Raw genomic sequence first — 16,207 nt, forward strand, 5'->3', positions numbered from 1 at the left:
GCAGGGGTAGGCAATAATTTTCGCAGGGAGGCCACTCCACGAATTTTGCTAAGTCTTCACAGGCCGCATATTTCTACTATATTAATGGGGGAGTGCAGGGTTCTGGGAGGGAGTTTGGGTGCAGGAGGAGGTTCTGACCTGGGGCAGGGGATTGGGATTCGGGAGGGGATGCGAGGTGCAGGCTCTGGACGGGAGGTGCTTACCACAGGGCTCCCTGCTGGTGGCGCAGCAGGGCTCAGGCAGGCTGCCTGCATGCTGGGGCCCCACGCTGCCAGGGGTGGCATGTTTGTAGAAATTTTGGTGGTGCCCAGAACCCGCCCCTGCCCAAACTCTGCCCCCCACCTGCCCAAGGCTCTGGGAGGGAGTTTGGGTGAGGGAGGAGGTCTGGGGTACAGGCCCTACGCTGGGGCAGGGGATTGGGGTGCAGGGTGCAGGCTCTGGGAGGGAGTTTGGGGATGGGGTACAGTGGTGAGGGCTGTGGCTGTAGATGAGGGGTTTGGAGTGTGGGGGGCTCAGGGCGAGAGTAGAGGTGTAAGGGGTGAGGGCTCTGTCTGGGGCTGGCAATGGAGGTTTGGGGTGTGGGAGGGGCTCTCGGTGAGAGTAGAAGGGGGGGCGTGAGGGCTCTGGCTGGGACTAGGGATAAGGTTGTCATAACTAGAAAGGGCAGGGTAACAACCCTCCTGTATACAATACTATAAAATCTCTCCTGGCCAGAGGCACCAAAATCCTTTTACCTATAAAGGGTTAAGAAGCTCAGGTAACCTGGCTGACACCTGACCCAAAGGACAATAAGGGGACAAGAGATACTTTCAAATCTAGGGGGCGGGGGAGGAAGTCTTTGGTTTGTGTGGGTTTTTTAGCGTGGGTTCGCTCTTGGGACTAAGAGGGACCGGACATCAATCCATGTTCTCTAAATCTTTCTGCACAAGTCTCTCATATTTCAAACTCGTAAGTAACAGCCAGGCAAGGCGTGTTAGTTTTATCTTTGTTTTCTCAACTTGTAAATGTTCCTTTTGCTAGAGGGTTTACCTCTGTTTGCTGTAACTTTGAACCTAAGGCTAAAGGGAGTTCCTCTGGGCTCTTTAAATCTGATTACCCTGTAAAGTTATTTTCCATCCTGATTTTACAGAGATGATTTTTTACCTTTTCTTTTAATAAAATTCTTCTTCTAAGAACCTGATTGATTTTTCATTGTTTTAAGATCCAAAGGTTTGGATCTGTATTCACCAGGACTAATTGGCGAGGGGATTATCAAGCCTACCCAGGAAAAGGGGTTTAAGGGCTTGGGGGGCTATTTTGCATGAAGAGGAACTCCAAGTGAACCTTTCCCTGTTTCTTGTTAAAGCACTTGGTGGTGGCAGAGGAGTACTAGGTTTTAACCTAAGCTGGTAGAAATAAGCTTAGGGAGGTTCATGCAGGTCCCCACATCTGTACCCTAGAGTTCAGAGAGGGGAAGGAACCTTGACAAAGGTGTTTGGGGTGCTGGAGAGGCTCAGGGCTTGGGCAGAGGGTTAGGGTGTATGGGGGGGATGAGGGCTCTGGCTGGGACTGAGGATAAGGTGTTTGGGGTACTGGAGGGGCTCAGGGCAAGGGTAGAGGGTTCAGGGTGTGGAGGGGGGATGAAAGCTCTGACTGGGGGTGTGGGCTCTGGAGTGGGGCAGGGCTGGGGATGAGTTTGGGGTGCAGGCAGGCTGCTCTGGGACAGGGGCCAGAGAGGACGACTCCCAGCCCTTTTCCTGCCAGCAGCAGCACGCTCTGGAGGAGAAGCCCCCCTTTCCTGCCCCCCCAGCAGCACACTGTCACTGCACGTGTTCCTAGGGCCCCTCTCAGGTTCAGGAATCTCCCTCGCCTCCCCCGTAGTGGGTGCCGTGGAGTTCTGCATGCGCCTCCTCCCCTGCTGTTGCCACTGACTGTAGCCTCACTGGGGGTGAGCATGGGGCAGGAGCGGTGACTGCAGGCAGGGAGGCTCTGTGCTGCCAGAGGGTCCTGCCGGAAAAGGGAAGGGTCTGAGGGGGAAGGGCAGGCTCAGAGTCAGTCTGCCCTGGCAGTGGAGATGGAGGGCACTAAGACCCTGCAGCAAGGCAACATGGAGCTGCACAGGGAAGAAACAGTCAGTGACTCTCTGCGGGAAAGGCGAGCGGGGGCAGCAAATTGGGGCCGGGGGACATTCGGTGGAGGCGCGGGGAGGCTGTAGGTGGGACCGAGTCCCGCCCCGCACCCTCCTCCCCCACCAGCCCCAAATATTGGTGGAGCTGGGCCCCTGGCTCTGAATATTGCTGGTACCTGAGCACCACATGGGTATAGAACTCGCTGCCTATGCACGCTGCTCCCAAAGTGGCTGTGGCTGGCTGCTGCTGGCACGGTTTCCGGCCAATGGGAGCTATGAGGACAGTGCTGGGGGCGGGAGCAGCGCACAGAGGCATGCCAGCAACAGCCAGTTGCCTCCAGGAGCGGCGTGGGGCCATGGCAGGCAGGCAGCCAGCCTTCCTGAGCATCCCGCTGCACCACGGGACTTTTAACGGCCCAGACTCGGAGATCGCAGAGGAGGTTGGACAGAAATGTTATTCATGGCAGACTGGACAGAAATGTTAGATGGGTCAGATCCGGCCCCTGGGCTGTATTTTGTCCACCCCAGTTCTAGAGCTTCTCAACAAATTTTTTTTTTTTAAATCTGGTAAAACCATGCATTTCCCCCAATCTCATTGTCTGAAACAGCTGAACCAGTTTGGCTGAAATTTTCAAAAAATATTCAGCCAGATGCAGATATCTGGCATGGAAAATTTCAGCCAGAAAAGTTAAAATTTGGCAAAGTTATAAGCAATTGAAAACAGGGTCTTATAATGGGAAGTAATGTTTGGCAACCTCAAATATAGGTGGTGCTACCAGTTCTGCCTATAATTATGTTTCTTTAAAAATTGAATTAGCTGAAAAAGCAATTCAAAAACATTCACCCAGTACAAATAAGGTCAGCTGTCTTATTTGAGCTGCATTATAAGACATATATATAGAGATGTCATACAACTCTGCCCAAGTAATGTAATGGATTCCAAGAAAACACAACTCAGTGTGGGCACAACCAATGGGTGCACACAAGTTGTAAGTGAATAGGGGTGTCTACTTTCCTTCTCTCACAAGCAGCCCTTCATATCTGTGGAACATTATGTGCTATAATAAATAAAGTAATTAGGGATCTTAAAAAAAGTTAAGATGCCACCAAAAGCATCAGACAATTGCATGCAACCTGGCTCACCATGCTATCACTCCGCCCTCGGATGGCACGATTAGAGGATGTGGTACTTCCTGTTCCATTGTCTGTAAACTACAAAGATTAAAATGCATGTATTTACAGCTGATTGACTGCAGTCCAAACAATTTCTATCTTGAAATAAGTAATTCACAGAATATCAGTGAATGAGGCACACACAGTACATAAAACACAAATTTAAAGAAAAAACAGTTACCTTCTCATAACTGTTGTTCTTCGAAATGTGTTGTTCATGTCCATTTTAATCGTGTGTGTGTGTGTGTGTGTGTGCGCGCGCGCACACACACGGCAGCTGGAAGATTTTCCCCCTAGAAGTATCCGCTGGGTTGGTCTGGGCGCCCCCTGGAGTGGCGCCATCATGGTACTCAACATAGGGCCCTACTGACCCGCCATCCCATTAATTCCTTCTTGCCGGGTACTTTGACAGAAGGGTAGGAGGCAGGGTATTGGAATGGATATGAACAACACATCTCAAAGAATAACAGTTACAAGAAGGTGAGTAACTGTTTTTTCTTCAAGTGCTTGTTCATGTCAATTCCAATCAGGTGACTCCCAAGGCTAAGTTCAAGAGGTGGAGTTGGAGTTGTCCACTGACTGGAGCACTGCTCTAACAAAGGCCACATCATCTCTGGCCTGCCGGGCGGACCCACCTATTTGGAAAGGACCAGATTGAGGTCCCAGGTCAGAGCTGGTTATTGAACGTGCGGATATAACCTGTCGATACCTTTCAGAAAACAGCTGATCATAGGGTTGGCAAAGATCGACCGCACCTCTGCGCCTGGATGGAAGGCAGAGACAGAAGCCAAGTGAACCCTTATTGAGGACACGGACAGTTCCTGCTGCTTGAGATGGAGAAGGCAGTCCAGTATGAGTGGTATAGAGGCAAGCGTCAGGCACAAATGATGCTGTGCTGACCAGATTGAGAATCTCTTCCACTTGGCAAAGTAGGTATTCCTGGTGGAGGGTTTCCTACTGCCAAGGAGGACTTGTCTAACCGGGTCCAAGCAGGAGAGCTCCAGGGGGTTCAGTCATGGAGTTTCCATGCCGTGAGGTGCAACGACTCGAGGTTCAGGTGCGGGAGACAGCAGTGATCCTGAGGTATTAAGTCTGGGAGGAGCAGCAAGATGCCTGGGGCGTCCATGGACATTTCCACGAGAAACTGTACCAATGTTGGCGGGACCAGGCTGGAGCTATCAATATCACTAAAGCCTTTTCCCTTTGTATCTTGAGAAGCACCTTGTGAATGAGAGGAATGGGTGGGAACGCATAGAGGAGACGGCCTCCCCATAGGAGGAGGAACACATCCACGATGGAACCCAGGCTGAGATTCAGGAAGGAGCAAAATTGCTGGCACTTCCTGTTGCATCATGCGGCAAACAGGTACATCTAGGGAAAGCCCCACCGTTGGAAGATGGAGTTTGTGACATCCGGGCATAGGGACCACTTGTAGCCATGAAATGACCTCCTGAGACCGTCCGCCAACTTGTTCTGTACTCCCAGGAGGTATGATGCTTTCAGGTGTATCGAATGAGCTACACAAAAGTCCCACAGCATGAGGGCTTCCTGGCACAGGGGAGAGGAGCATGCACCTTCCTGTTTGTTGATATAGAACATCGCCTGGTGTTATCAGTCATAACTGATACACATCTCCCTGTCAAGTGGTCTCGGAAAGTCTGGCATGCCAGGCACACCGCTCTCTGATATTGATGTGGAGAGTGAGTTCCACCTAAAACCAGAGGCCTTGTGTCTTGAGGTCTCCCAGATGTGCTCCCCAGCCCAAAGCTGATGCGTCCATCACTAGTGAGTGGGATGGCTGAGGACCGGTGAAGGGGACCCCTGCACACACTACCTGCGGGTCCAGCCACCACTGGAGAGAGTTGAGGACTGGGAAAGGCAGAGACACAACCCTGTCCAAACTGTCCCGAGCCGGCCAATACACCGAGGCTAGCCATGATTGAAGAGGCTGGAGTATGAGCCTGGTGTGTTGCACCACATAGGTACAAGAGGCCATGTGTTCTAGAAGTTTCAGGCAATTCCTTGCTGTGATGGTGAGAAACTACCTGAGACTTCAAATGATGTCACCTAGGGCCCGAAACCTCGCTTCCGGAAGGTATGCCCTGGCCTGTGTCAAGTCCAGTACCGCCCCTTTGAACTCTATCCACTGGACAGGGGACAGAGTTGATTTCCCCATGTTCAGGAGAAGGCCCGGTTTGTCGAACGTCGTTCTTATGAAGTTGACTTGTGCCTCTACTTGAGCCCTGGACCAGCCCTTGATCAGCCAGTCATCGAGGTACGGGAACACTTGTACCTGGCACCTGCATAGGAATGTGACCACGACTGCCATACACTTGGTAAACATACGCGGCACTGCTGACAGGTTGAATGGGAGGACTGAACAGGTAGCATTTGTTGCTCACCACAAACCGGTAGTGTTTGTTGCTCACCTGCTGGATCTCGTATGGCAGACCTCAGACCTGGAGTCAGGAACCCCTTCTCATGGCAACCCTGGTAGCCATCACTCGAGTGGCTACATCAGCCCCGCTCAAAGCAGCCTGCAGTGAAACTCTATAAATAAGCTTGCCCTCCTCAACCAGGGCCAAGAATTTGGCACGGGAGTCATACGGCAGCAGTTCTGCAAACTTTGCCATTGCCCCTCATGTATTGTAGCAGTAGCTGCTGACAATGGCCTGCTGATTAGAAATGCGGAGCTGCAAGCCACCAGTGGAGTAGACCTTTTTCCCAAAAAGGCTGAGTCGTTTCGGCTCCCGATTCTTTGGGGAGGGGGTTTGGTAGCCCTGGTGCTCACGTTGGTTAACAGCGTCCATGACCAGGAAATCTGGTGGAGGATGGGTATGCAAAAGTGCTTGTAGCCCGTGGATGGCACAAAATAGTGTCTTTCATTGCGCTTAGCCGTAGAGGGCAACGAACCTGGGGTCTGCCACACGGTTTTTGTGGTGTCAGCAATGGTCTTTATGAAGGGTAGGGCAATACGTGCCAGTCTGGAGGAGGTGAGGATATCCACCATTGGATCTGCATCCTCCACTACCTCCTCTGCCTGAATGCCCAGGCCTTGGGCATCCCTTTTCAGCAATTGCTGTAGGACCCTACTGTCCTGCAGGGCCGGGGATACCGAAGTGCCCGCCAGCGCTTCACCCGAAGAGGGAAAGGAACAGACCCCCTCAAGGAGTGGCTGCTCTCTTCCCTCCACGCCCAAGGGGTCCCGAGGCACTTGGGGATCCTGGGCTGGAGCCGACAGAGTGCAGTGCCCCTCAGTGCCGCAGTTGTATGCGTTGGTGCTGAGGCTGCCGGTGCCGAAGTTGTCGAAGCCGGAACCAATGGTGTTGGGGCTGTCGGTGCAGAGGTCGTCTGAGCTGATACCACTGAGGCTGGCGTAGGGGTTGGGATTGTGACGGCAAGGCGTGATGGAGCTACCCCCAATCCTGTCGATGCTGATGGTGCCGAAGGGAGTACGAAAGTGGCTGAGGCACCGATGCCGCCCTGGAATGTGACCGTTGGCTCCACCCTTGGCCTTGGTGAAAGGCCCAGGAAGTCCAAAAGGGCCACTGTGCCAGGGGCTGCCACTGCATAGGCCATGGTGCTGGGTAAGGGTGCCGGTCTCGTGATGACCTGGACCGTCTACTTCTGCTCCTACGAGATTGATAGGAGGCCGACTGACTCCGAGGTGTCCAAAAAGGAGGAGCACGGAGAAGTGGTATTTCGAGGAATGGAGGGTCCACGTCGAGGGCTCAGGGACCAACAAGGCTGCTGACCCTGTACTGGCGCTGCGGAGCGGTGCACCGGGGATGGAGACTGCCGGGACATCATTGCGGGCTTTCCCCTTGACAGTGCCGAGGGAGCAACCGGTGCCGGTGACCTATCCAGTCTCAGCAGGGAGAACGGTGCCATAAGCTGGAGCAGGTCCCGGGCTGCCTCAAACACATCCGGGGTCGACGGGAGATGTAGTTGTCGGTTCAGCCTTGGCGAGCAAGAAGGGTCCGGATCTGACTGCCCTTCCACGGGGGCAGGAGTCGACGCGACCATCTCTGGCAGTGGGGCCGAAGCAGCGTGGCCCGACTTGGGTCTCACAATGGCCAGCTCCTTGGGTCTAGCCAGGGTGCGGGAACAACCCCTATCTGGCCTGCTCTTCTTCTGCGGCACCGGCGATTGAGACTGGTGCCTTCTTACAGCATGTGAGCCGCGAGTGGAGCCATGACGGTGCTGAGAGTCCTTGTCTTTACTCAGCACCGATCTCTGTGCCGACGGTGCCGGGGCTCTGCGTACCGAGGAGAAGGTACACGGCGCCAGGTCCACCGACCTGGGGTTGGACTGGGGCCAGAATGCCGCTTCCATTAGTAGAATCTTCAGGCACTGATCTCTATCTTTCAGCATCCTGGGGCGAACCCCCCTGCAAATCCTACAGTGACCCTTTTGATGGCTCTCCCCCAGACACATCAAACACAAAGTATGAGGATCGCTTCTGGGCATAAACTTGTTGCAGACCTCACAGGCTTTGAAATCAGGAGACCACAGCATGCCCTAGTGCTGGGATAGAACTGTAGGGGAAACCCCTCCAAAGGAAACTTAAGAACTAAGGGTATGTCTTCACTACCAGCTGGATCGGTGGGCAGCGATCGATCCCCGAGCGCTCTCCTGTCAACTCCTGTACTCCAGCTCGGCGAGAAGCGCAGGCAGAGTCGATGAGGGAGCGGCAGCAGTCAACCCACCGCAGTAAAGACACCACAGTAAGTCGATTTAAGTATGTCGATTTCAGCTACGTTATTCACGTAGCTGAAGTTGCGTAACTTAGATTGATCCCGCCCCCTGCGCCTCCAGCGTAGACCAGGTCTAAGTAAAGTACCTACTAACTACTTAACACTAACTACAAAATCTAATTAATAACTATATATAGACTGGCAAATGTGCTTATCACAACAAGAGCAAGGGGAAGTTCCAGCTAACCATCACTGGCGGTAAGAAGGAACTAAGGGGTGGCGGGTCGGCAGGGCCCTGTCTTCAGCACCATGATGGTGCCACTCCAGGGGGCGGTGGGACCGACCCAATGGATACTGTTAGGGGAAAAATCTTCCGGCTGCCGTGCAGGCATGCACGCGTGCGCACACCTGACAGGAATTGACATGAACAAGCACTCAAATAGGAAATTAGGTTTGTAACCATTAAATTCTAAAGGATAGCAAAATCTGAAAATAAGAAAATGGAAGTTTCATATGGGCATGAAAAGTGAAAGACTTGTAGGTAGGCAAATAAAACTGCTAAACATAAAACTATTTTTGAAAAGGAGTACAATTAAGTCAAAAGGCTGGACTATTAGATATGTTCTCTACATTCACCTACCAGATAATTCTCAAAAACAACAAAATCAATGGATGCAAAAAAAAAAAATCACTTTTATGGATTTAACAAACATATTACTCTCCCAGCCTCAAACATAATGGGGTACAGTACATGAAGCTGACAATGAGAGCAAAAAATGAGTGTTCCAATCTTAACGGTGACCTGCAAAGAAAAAGAAAAAATTCAGCTTACTGCCTTTTTTTGCTTCTCTGCGATGGACAAACGGGGTCCAAATGTTTTTTTATTTTACTTATTTTAAAATAGAAAGGTAGGTGTTGTCTACCCTGGAAGTGTTAATGACAACTGGTAAGAGCATCACAAACACATGCTGAAAACAGCAGCAGGTCTTCCAACCAAGTCACAGATGTCAGACTTGAAATTAAATATTTCTAACTTACAAAGTAATCAGAAAAAACATTTTTTAAAAATCCAAAACAAACCTACTCGACTTCTAGCTTTATATATAGTAAAACAACACAAGGATATAAATCCTTTTCTGTCTCCCAGATCCTTTGCATGTCACTTTTGACTTTCACCATGAGTTGTTTTGCCAGGAATTGGAAGTCTTGCTAGCCAGAGACATACTTGTGGGGGTTTTTTTTTGGCTGTTGCTGTTGTTTTAAGTAGATAATTTTGGGGGGTGCATGGGCAAATAAAATAGAACGGACTAATACTCAGAAAAACACTCAAAGAAAACCAAATTAACAGGCCCTGAGTCTGCATGACAAACATGAACCAAATTCTGCTTTTGGTTTTGCTCTTCAAAGTCCATTGAGCAGAATTTTGCAGTTATTCTAAGAATTCAGTATGCCATAGCTAACTTATTTTTATAAAAAAGTTTCACAATGTAGTAAACTTGAAATGAAAATTTAGATTTACTTGATCTATATTTTTCAGCCTCCTAGTTACTATTGAAGATGGTTTTTATTTTAAATAAAAACTCTCTCTCCTCTTAATCCCATCTTTTCTCTAGCTAGGAACTACAGTGAAACTTCAATCCTCCATATAGAAGGCTTACACTAAAATAAGTGTCATATCATCAGTTTCAGACCTACATCTTCAATGCCGGACCACAAAGATACATAGTACGAAGCTGCAAAGTTGCTTAACGATATAAAGGCAATAACATTTCTTTCATATTTTAATCAAACAACCATTTGTCTAGATATTTATATGGCCCTCGTCACCACATTATTCTCAGCAAGTGCTGGAGGAACCAACTAGGGGCAGAGTTCTTCTTGACCTGCTGCTCACAAACAGGGAAGAATTAGTAGGGGAAGCAAAAGTGGATGGGAACCTGGGAGGAAATGACAAGGAAGAAAGGAGAGCAGCAAAATACAGACTCTGGACTTCAGAAAAGCAGACTGACTCCCTCAGGGAACTGATGGGTAAGATCCCCTGGGAGATTAACATGAGGGGGAAAGGAGTCCAGGACAGCTGGCTGTATTTTAAAGAATCCTTATTGAGGTTGCAGGAACAAACTATCCCAATGTGTAGAAAGAATAGTAAATATGGCAGGCGACCAGCTTGGCTTAACAGTGAAATCCTTAGTGATCTTAAACAAAACAGAAGCTTACAAGAAGTGGAAGATTGGACAAATGACCAGGGAGGAGTATAAAAATATTGCTCAGGCATGCATGAGTGCAATCAGGAAGGCCAAATCGTCCTTGGAGTTGCAGCTAGCAAGAGATGTTAAGAGTAACAAGTAGGGTTTCTTCAGGTATGTTAGCAACAAGAAGAAAGTCAAGGAAAGTGTGGGCCCCTTACTGAATGAGGGAGGCAACCTAATGACAGAGGACGTAGAAAAAGCTAATGTACTCAATGCTTTTTTTGCCTCTGTCTTCAAGAACAAGGTCAGCTCCCAGACTACTGCACTAGGCAGCACAGCATGGGGAGGAAGTGACCAGCTCTCTGTGGAGAAAGAAGTGGTTCACAACTATCTAGAAAACTGGACGAGCACAAGTCCATGAGGCCAGATGCGCTGCATCCAAGGGTGCTAAAGGAGTTAGCGGATGTGATTGCAGAGCCATGGCCATTATCTTTGAAAACTCATGGCGATCAGGGGAGGTCCCGGATGACTGGAAAAAGACTAATAGTGCCCATCTTTAAAAAAGGGAAGGAGGAGGATCTGGGGAACTACAGGCCAGTCAGGCTCACCTCAGTTCCTGGAAAAATCATGGAGCAGGTTCTCAAGGAATCAATTCTGATGCACTTAGAGGAGAGGAAAATGATCAGGAACAGTCAGCATGGATTCACCAAGGGCAAGCGATGCCTGACTAACCTAATTGCCTTCTATGACGAGATAACTGGCTCTGTGGATGAAGGGAAAGCAGTGGATGTGTTATTCCTTGACTTTAGCAAAGCTTTTGATACAATCTCCCACAGTATTCTTGCCGGCAAGTTAAAGAAGTATGGGGTGGATGAATGGACTATAAGGTGGATAGAAAGCTGGCTAGATCGTTGGGCTCAATGGGTAGCAATCAATGGCTCCATGTCTAGTTGGCAGTCAGTATCAAGCGGAGTGCCTCAAGTGTCAGTCCTGGGGCCGGTTTTGTTCAATATCTTCATTAATGATCTGGAGAATGGCATGGACTGCACCCTCAGCAATTTTGCAAATGACACTAAACTGGAAGGAGTGTTAGATACGCTGGAGGGTAGGGATAGGATACAGAGGGACCTAGACAAAATTAGAAGATTGGGCCAAAAGAAATCTGATGAGGTTCAACAAGGACAAGTGCAGAGTCCTGCACTTAGGATGGAAGAATCCCATGCACGGCTACAGACTAGGGACCGAATGGCTAGGAAGCAGTTCTGCAGAAATGGACCTAGGGGTTACAGTGGATGAGAAGCTGGATATGAGTCAATTGTGTGCCCTTGTTGCCAAGAAGGCTAACAGCATTTTGGTATAAGTAGGGGCATTACCAGCAGATCCAGGGATGTGATCATTCCCCTCTATTCAGCACTGGTGAGGCCTCATCTGGAGTACTGTGTCCAGTTTTGGGCCCCACACTACAAGAAGGATGTGGAAAAATTGGAAAGAGTCCAGCAGAGGGCAACGAAAATGATTAGGGGGCTAGAGCACAGGACTTACGATGAAAGGCTGAAGGAACTGGGATTGTTTAGTCTGCAGAAGAGAAGAATGAGGGGGAATTTGATAGCTGTTTTCAACTACCTGAAAGGGGATTCCAAAGAGGATGGATCTAGAATGTTCTCAGTGGTACCAGATGACAGAACAAGGAATAATGGTCTCAAGTTGTAGTGGGGGAGGTTTAGGTTGGATATTAGGAAAAACTTTTTCACTAGGAGGGTGGTGAAGCACTGGAATGGGTTACCTAGGGATGTGGTGGAATCTCCTTCTTTAGAGGTTTTTAAAGTCAGGCTTGATGAAGCTCTAGCTGGGATGATTTAGTTGGGGAATGGTCCTACTTTGAGCAGGGGGTTGGCCTTCATGACCTCCTGAGGTCCCGTCCAATCCTGATATTCTATGATCTGAGTATCTGCCAAAGAAACAAAACACGATTCTCACCCCCTCCCCCTTGGTTCTATTAAAGGAAGTAGTACTTTTTCTAGTGGCTATGTTTTAAGCTTGGTTTAATTGGAAGCCTTTTGCCAACCCTCAATTATGGAAGAAATCCTTAGTGTTAAATATTAGATGTAATTTTTGTAAAGGCCAAGGCATTTGTTTATATTAGCAACTGTGATCTACAAAAGGCAACAGATAATACACACTGTATCTTCCCATCAAGCCCAATTTAATTCCAATCTGTACTAAACTATGTCAGATTATGTTCTAGGACATCAAGCTGTAACATATCAAATACACCACTGAAAGTTGTAATGGTTCATAGGGAAATGTTTATGATCTCACTGGCAATGAACTCTTCCATTTTTCCTCTGAGAAGACAGCTACCAGTTTACAAGTGTAAGGTGTCACCAGCCTATTTCCTTTCTGATACATGGGAATGCTCTCTCAACCTCGAATATGGGTAAACCAGAGAAATGGGATACCTACTTCTCACAATATGCAGGCACCAAGCCACACCACAGTTCTCTTCCTTATGAAATGTCCCTTTCAATAGAAATGTAATGACTCTGTCACTCCCCTGCTCCAGCTATTATTCTAATGTTTATATTTGGCCACACTGTCTTCATGCTTCTAGCTGAACTTTTTAAAGTAACACCTGGTAACAGTGATGGAGTTCTATATATGTACTCTTTTTCAAGATTTAAAAAAAAGGATGTCATTCATTTTCAACTTTAAACCTTTTTTTAAGGAAGGAAAACCTTGTACAACAACTTCTACAGTTGAACTGTTTGAGCAAATACTCTCATTTTTTAAATTTTATTACAGCTGATTTAATTTTTCTGAAGCAGAAACAAAAATCTACAGTTCATGTATTTATCACTAGAGTGACCTATAGTGCAAATGCTCACGATAATTATTGAGAATTAGTCAAGTAAGAAAAAAAACCCCACAAAATCATGCAAGAGGGCTCACCACAGGACTACTTCGAGCTGAGCTTGCTCTTGAAGAATAACTGTATTCAGATGGCTACAGACAGAAATTATGAGGAAGTAAGTTTTTATAATTTTCAATCATCTTTACATTAGTAACACAAATGTTTTCAGAAAAGAAGCTAATTAGACTTACAGTGTGAGAGTTATATGAGCTATATAATCCATCACCACACAATGATGCCTGGGAAACAAAGGAAATGGATCGTTTATATCTAGTGTCAAAGTAATTAAAATGTGACATCCTCAAGTCATACAAGATAATAATTCTACTCCTGTGCAATCCAATTTCATGCTTATGATAGTCAGTTTCCATGCATTTTCCACCAAAGGCTATACTTTTTGAAAGGGGGTAGGGCCAAACTTGTATTTCCTTTTGGCATCATTTCTTCCCATCATGCAGGGAATTCTCTCTCTAAGAGGAAATATGACTATTCTCTTAAAACTATTTTTAAATAGTATTTTAAACGGTAACTATGTTTAACCAAAACTGAAAATTTGAAGTGTAATTTAAAGCTTATTTAGCTGTTTATCTTTTTGAATTTCACTCAGCTTGAACAAAAACTAGATGAGTGTTTCACTGAAGATGCTACCTATGCCTACAAGAAGGCTTCTCCCATTGGCATAGATAATCCACCTCCACAAGAGGCAGTAGCTATGTTGACAAAAGAAGCCCTCCTGCAGTACAGCAACTCCTCACTTAAAGTCATCCTGGTTAACGTTATGTTGCTGATCAATTAGATTGCAGCTGTGCAATGCTCCCTTATAAAGTTGTTTGGCAGCTGCCTGCTTTGTCCTCTGCTTGCAGAAAAAGCAGCTCGTTGGAGCTAGCTGGTGGGGGCTTGGAACGAGGGTGGACTGGCAGCCCCCACTCCCCGAAGTTCCTTGTGCAGCCGCCCAGCAGGCTATCAATTACTAGCAGTTCAGCTCCCCCCACTGCCATGTGCTGCTCCTGCCCTCTGCCTTGGAGCTGCTCCCGGGAGCCTCCTACTTGCTGTACAAAGGGGGGGATGAGGGCGGCTAATGTCAGGGTGTCCCCCTCCCCACTGCTCCTGCCCCTCGCTTACCCCATCTCCATAGAGTGGGGGGACAACATGACAGGGCTCAGGACAAAGGAAGCTTTAAATTGTTTGTTTAAAACTTATAGAGTGTGTGTGTGTATATAAAGTCTTTTGTCTGGTGAAAAAAATTTCCCTAGATCCAACACCCCCCCCCCCCCGTATTTACATTAATTCTTATGGGGAAACTGGATTCGCTTAACATCGTTTCGCTTAAAGTCGCATTTTTCAGGAACATAACTACAACATTAAGCAAGGAGTTACTGCAATGACAACTTCAAGAGATCAAAAATCATGAGATTTTTTTAAAAGATTGTATTGTTTTTCTTAGGTCAGTCTCTTGATTTTTCAACTGCCCCTGCCCATCCCCAGAGTGTGTGCATGTGACAATTAGTGTTGCTCACTACATGCACTAGATAAGTTGATTTTGGCCCCTGCTGCAGGAGCTCTCACCCCCACATCTGCCCATCTCCTGCCCAGCAATTAATCCTGTCCTCTAGTCACTCATCAGTTCTGTCTCCACCCATCTCCCCTCAATTCAGCTCCCCTTCAGTTCAGTTCCCTCGCCCCCATCACCACCATCCCATCAGTTCAGCCTCTGACCCCCATCAACCCCCACTGCCATCAGTTCAGCACTTACCCCATCTGCTCAGAACTCACAATCAATACAGACCCCTCCCCTCCCCATGTCAGCCTCCAGGCCATAGCTCCAGCCAGTACAGCTACTTCTAACTAAAATTAATCCTGACTCATGATCTGTAACTAGAACTCTCAAATGTCAGGATATTTTTTCCTTAGAAATCATGACCCTCACGATTCATTCACGAGAATTGTGTCTCTGCTCACGTTAACAGCGCTGTCTAGACGGGCGGTTAGGTCAATATAACTACATTGTTCGGGGTACTATGTCACTCAGATGTCATTATACTGACCTATCCCCCCGTGCAGACCATGCTATGTCAATGGGAGGGCTTCTCCTGTCAACATAGCTTTCTCCTTGTTTGGCTTACAGCTTGTTGCTTATTGTAACTTGCTTTTTTTTTTTTAATCAGCTCCGGGCAAGCAGGGGTGGGGGGGAAATAGTGAGGGGTGCCCAGCGGTCCCACCACAGTCCCAGACGGCACGCCGGGGGGGAATCTAGTCACAGAGTGTTGGGGTTCTTAGGGATTGGCTTGTTTTGGCCTTGTTTTGAAATGGGATTAGCTTGATTTTTGGCTTATTGTGAAAGTCAGGGTGCTTATTTACCACATGAAAGTTGGCAACTGTGCGCCTAACTCTCTAAACAACTTATACAGTATTCTGATCCTCAGACCTTCTGCGAGGTTATATCACAAAAGGAAAATTTCAGAGTTCTGGTCATATACTGCTTACATTATGCTGAAGAGGAGCTTTTCTCTTAAGATATGTGCCGACATTTAAAACAGCTTGACAGTACTGGAGACAAAGTTTTAAAGCAAACTAATTTTTAGGTTGTGTGGTAGTAACAAGGGAAATAGTAAAGGAAGAGTGTCAAATATCAGAGGGTAGCTGTGTTAGTCGGTATCCACAAAAAACAACAAGGAATCCGGTGGCACCTTAAAGACTAACAGATTTATTTGGGCATAAGCTTTCGTGGGTAAAAAACTCACTTCTTCAGATGCATAGAGTGAAAGTTACAGATGCAGACATTATATAATGACACATGAAGAGAAGGGAGTGCCTCACAAGTGGAGAACCAGTGTTGATAGGGCCAAGTAAAGGAAGAGTGACTTTCATATTTGGGACCTGTCATCCTTTACTGTGTGCCATTAAGTCATTAAAATGACTGAAGAAGAAATAGTTTGATGCACAGCAATTTTGTTTTCCTTTATCTTTGGAATTTCATAGTATTTTGCAAGCTAATAATTAGCCTATATTAACAATTATGAATATTTTGGCAGGAGGAGGAATGGGGAGAAAGATTAAGGTGACATTTAAAAGTGACTTATTTTACTCTGAACTGAATGGTATAACAATCTGATTAAATGTACACCAGTTG

The 16,207-nt window shown here is 47.5% G+C and overlaps 1 protein-coding gene across 26 annotated transcripts in view; it reads right to left on the reverse strand.

Moving 5' to 3' along the window:
* The window catches only part of LRRFIP2 (LRR binding FLII interacting protein 2), a 126,556-nt gene that overhangs the window by 54,745 nt on the left and 55,604 nt on the right, over positions 1-16,207 (reverse strand). For 13 of the 26 annotated variants that reach the window (XM_034761112.1, XM_034761104.1, XM_034761106.1 and 10 more), the window contains 3 exons: positions 13,269-13,316; positions 13,116-13,169; positions 3,251-3,319 (listed from right to left, as the gene is read on the reverse strand). The exons of 7 other annotated variants lie outside the window; for them this stretch is intronic. In XM_034761112.1, coding sequence (XP_034617003.1) covers positions 3,251-3,319; positions 13,116-13,169; positions 13,269-13,316 — 171 coding nt within the window. The remainder of the gene's footprint in view (positions 1-3,250; positions 3,320-13,115; positions 13,170-13,268; positions 13,317-16,207) is intronic. 6 more of the 26 variants (XM_034761107.1, XM_034761102.1, XM_034761110.1 and 3 more) reach the window with 3 other exon arrangements.

This window comes from Trachemys scripta, chromosome 2, assembly GCF_013100865.1.
Source record: "Trachemys scripta elegans isolate TJP31775 chromosome 2, CAS_Tse_1.0, whole genome shotgun sequence".
In the NCBI taxonomy this organism is placed as follows: Eukaryota; Metazoa; Chordata; order Testudines; family Emydidae; genus Trachemys; species Trachemys scripta.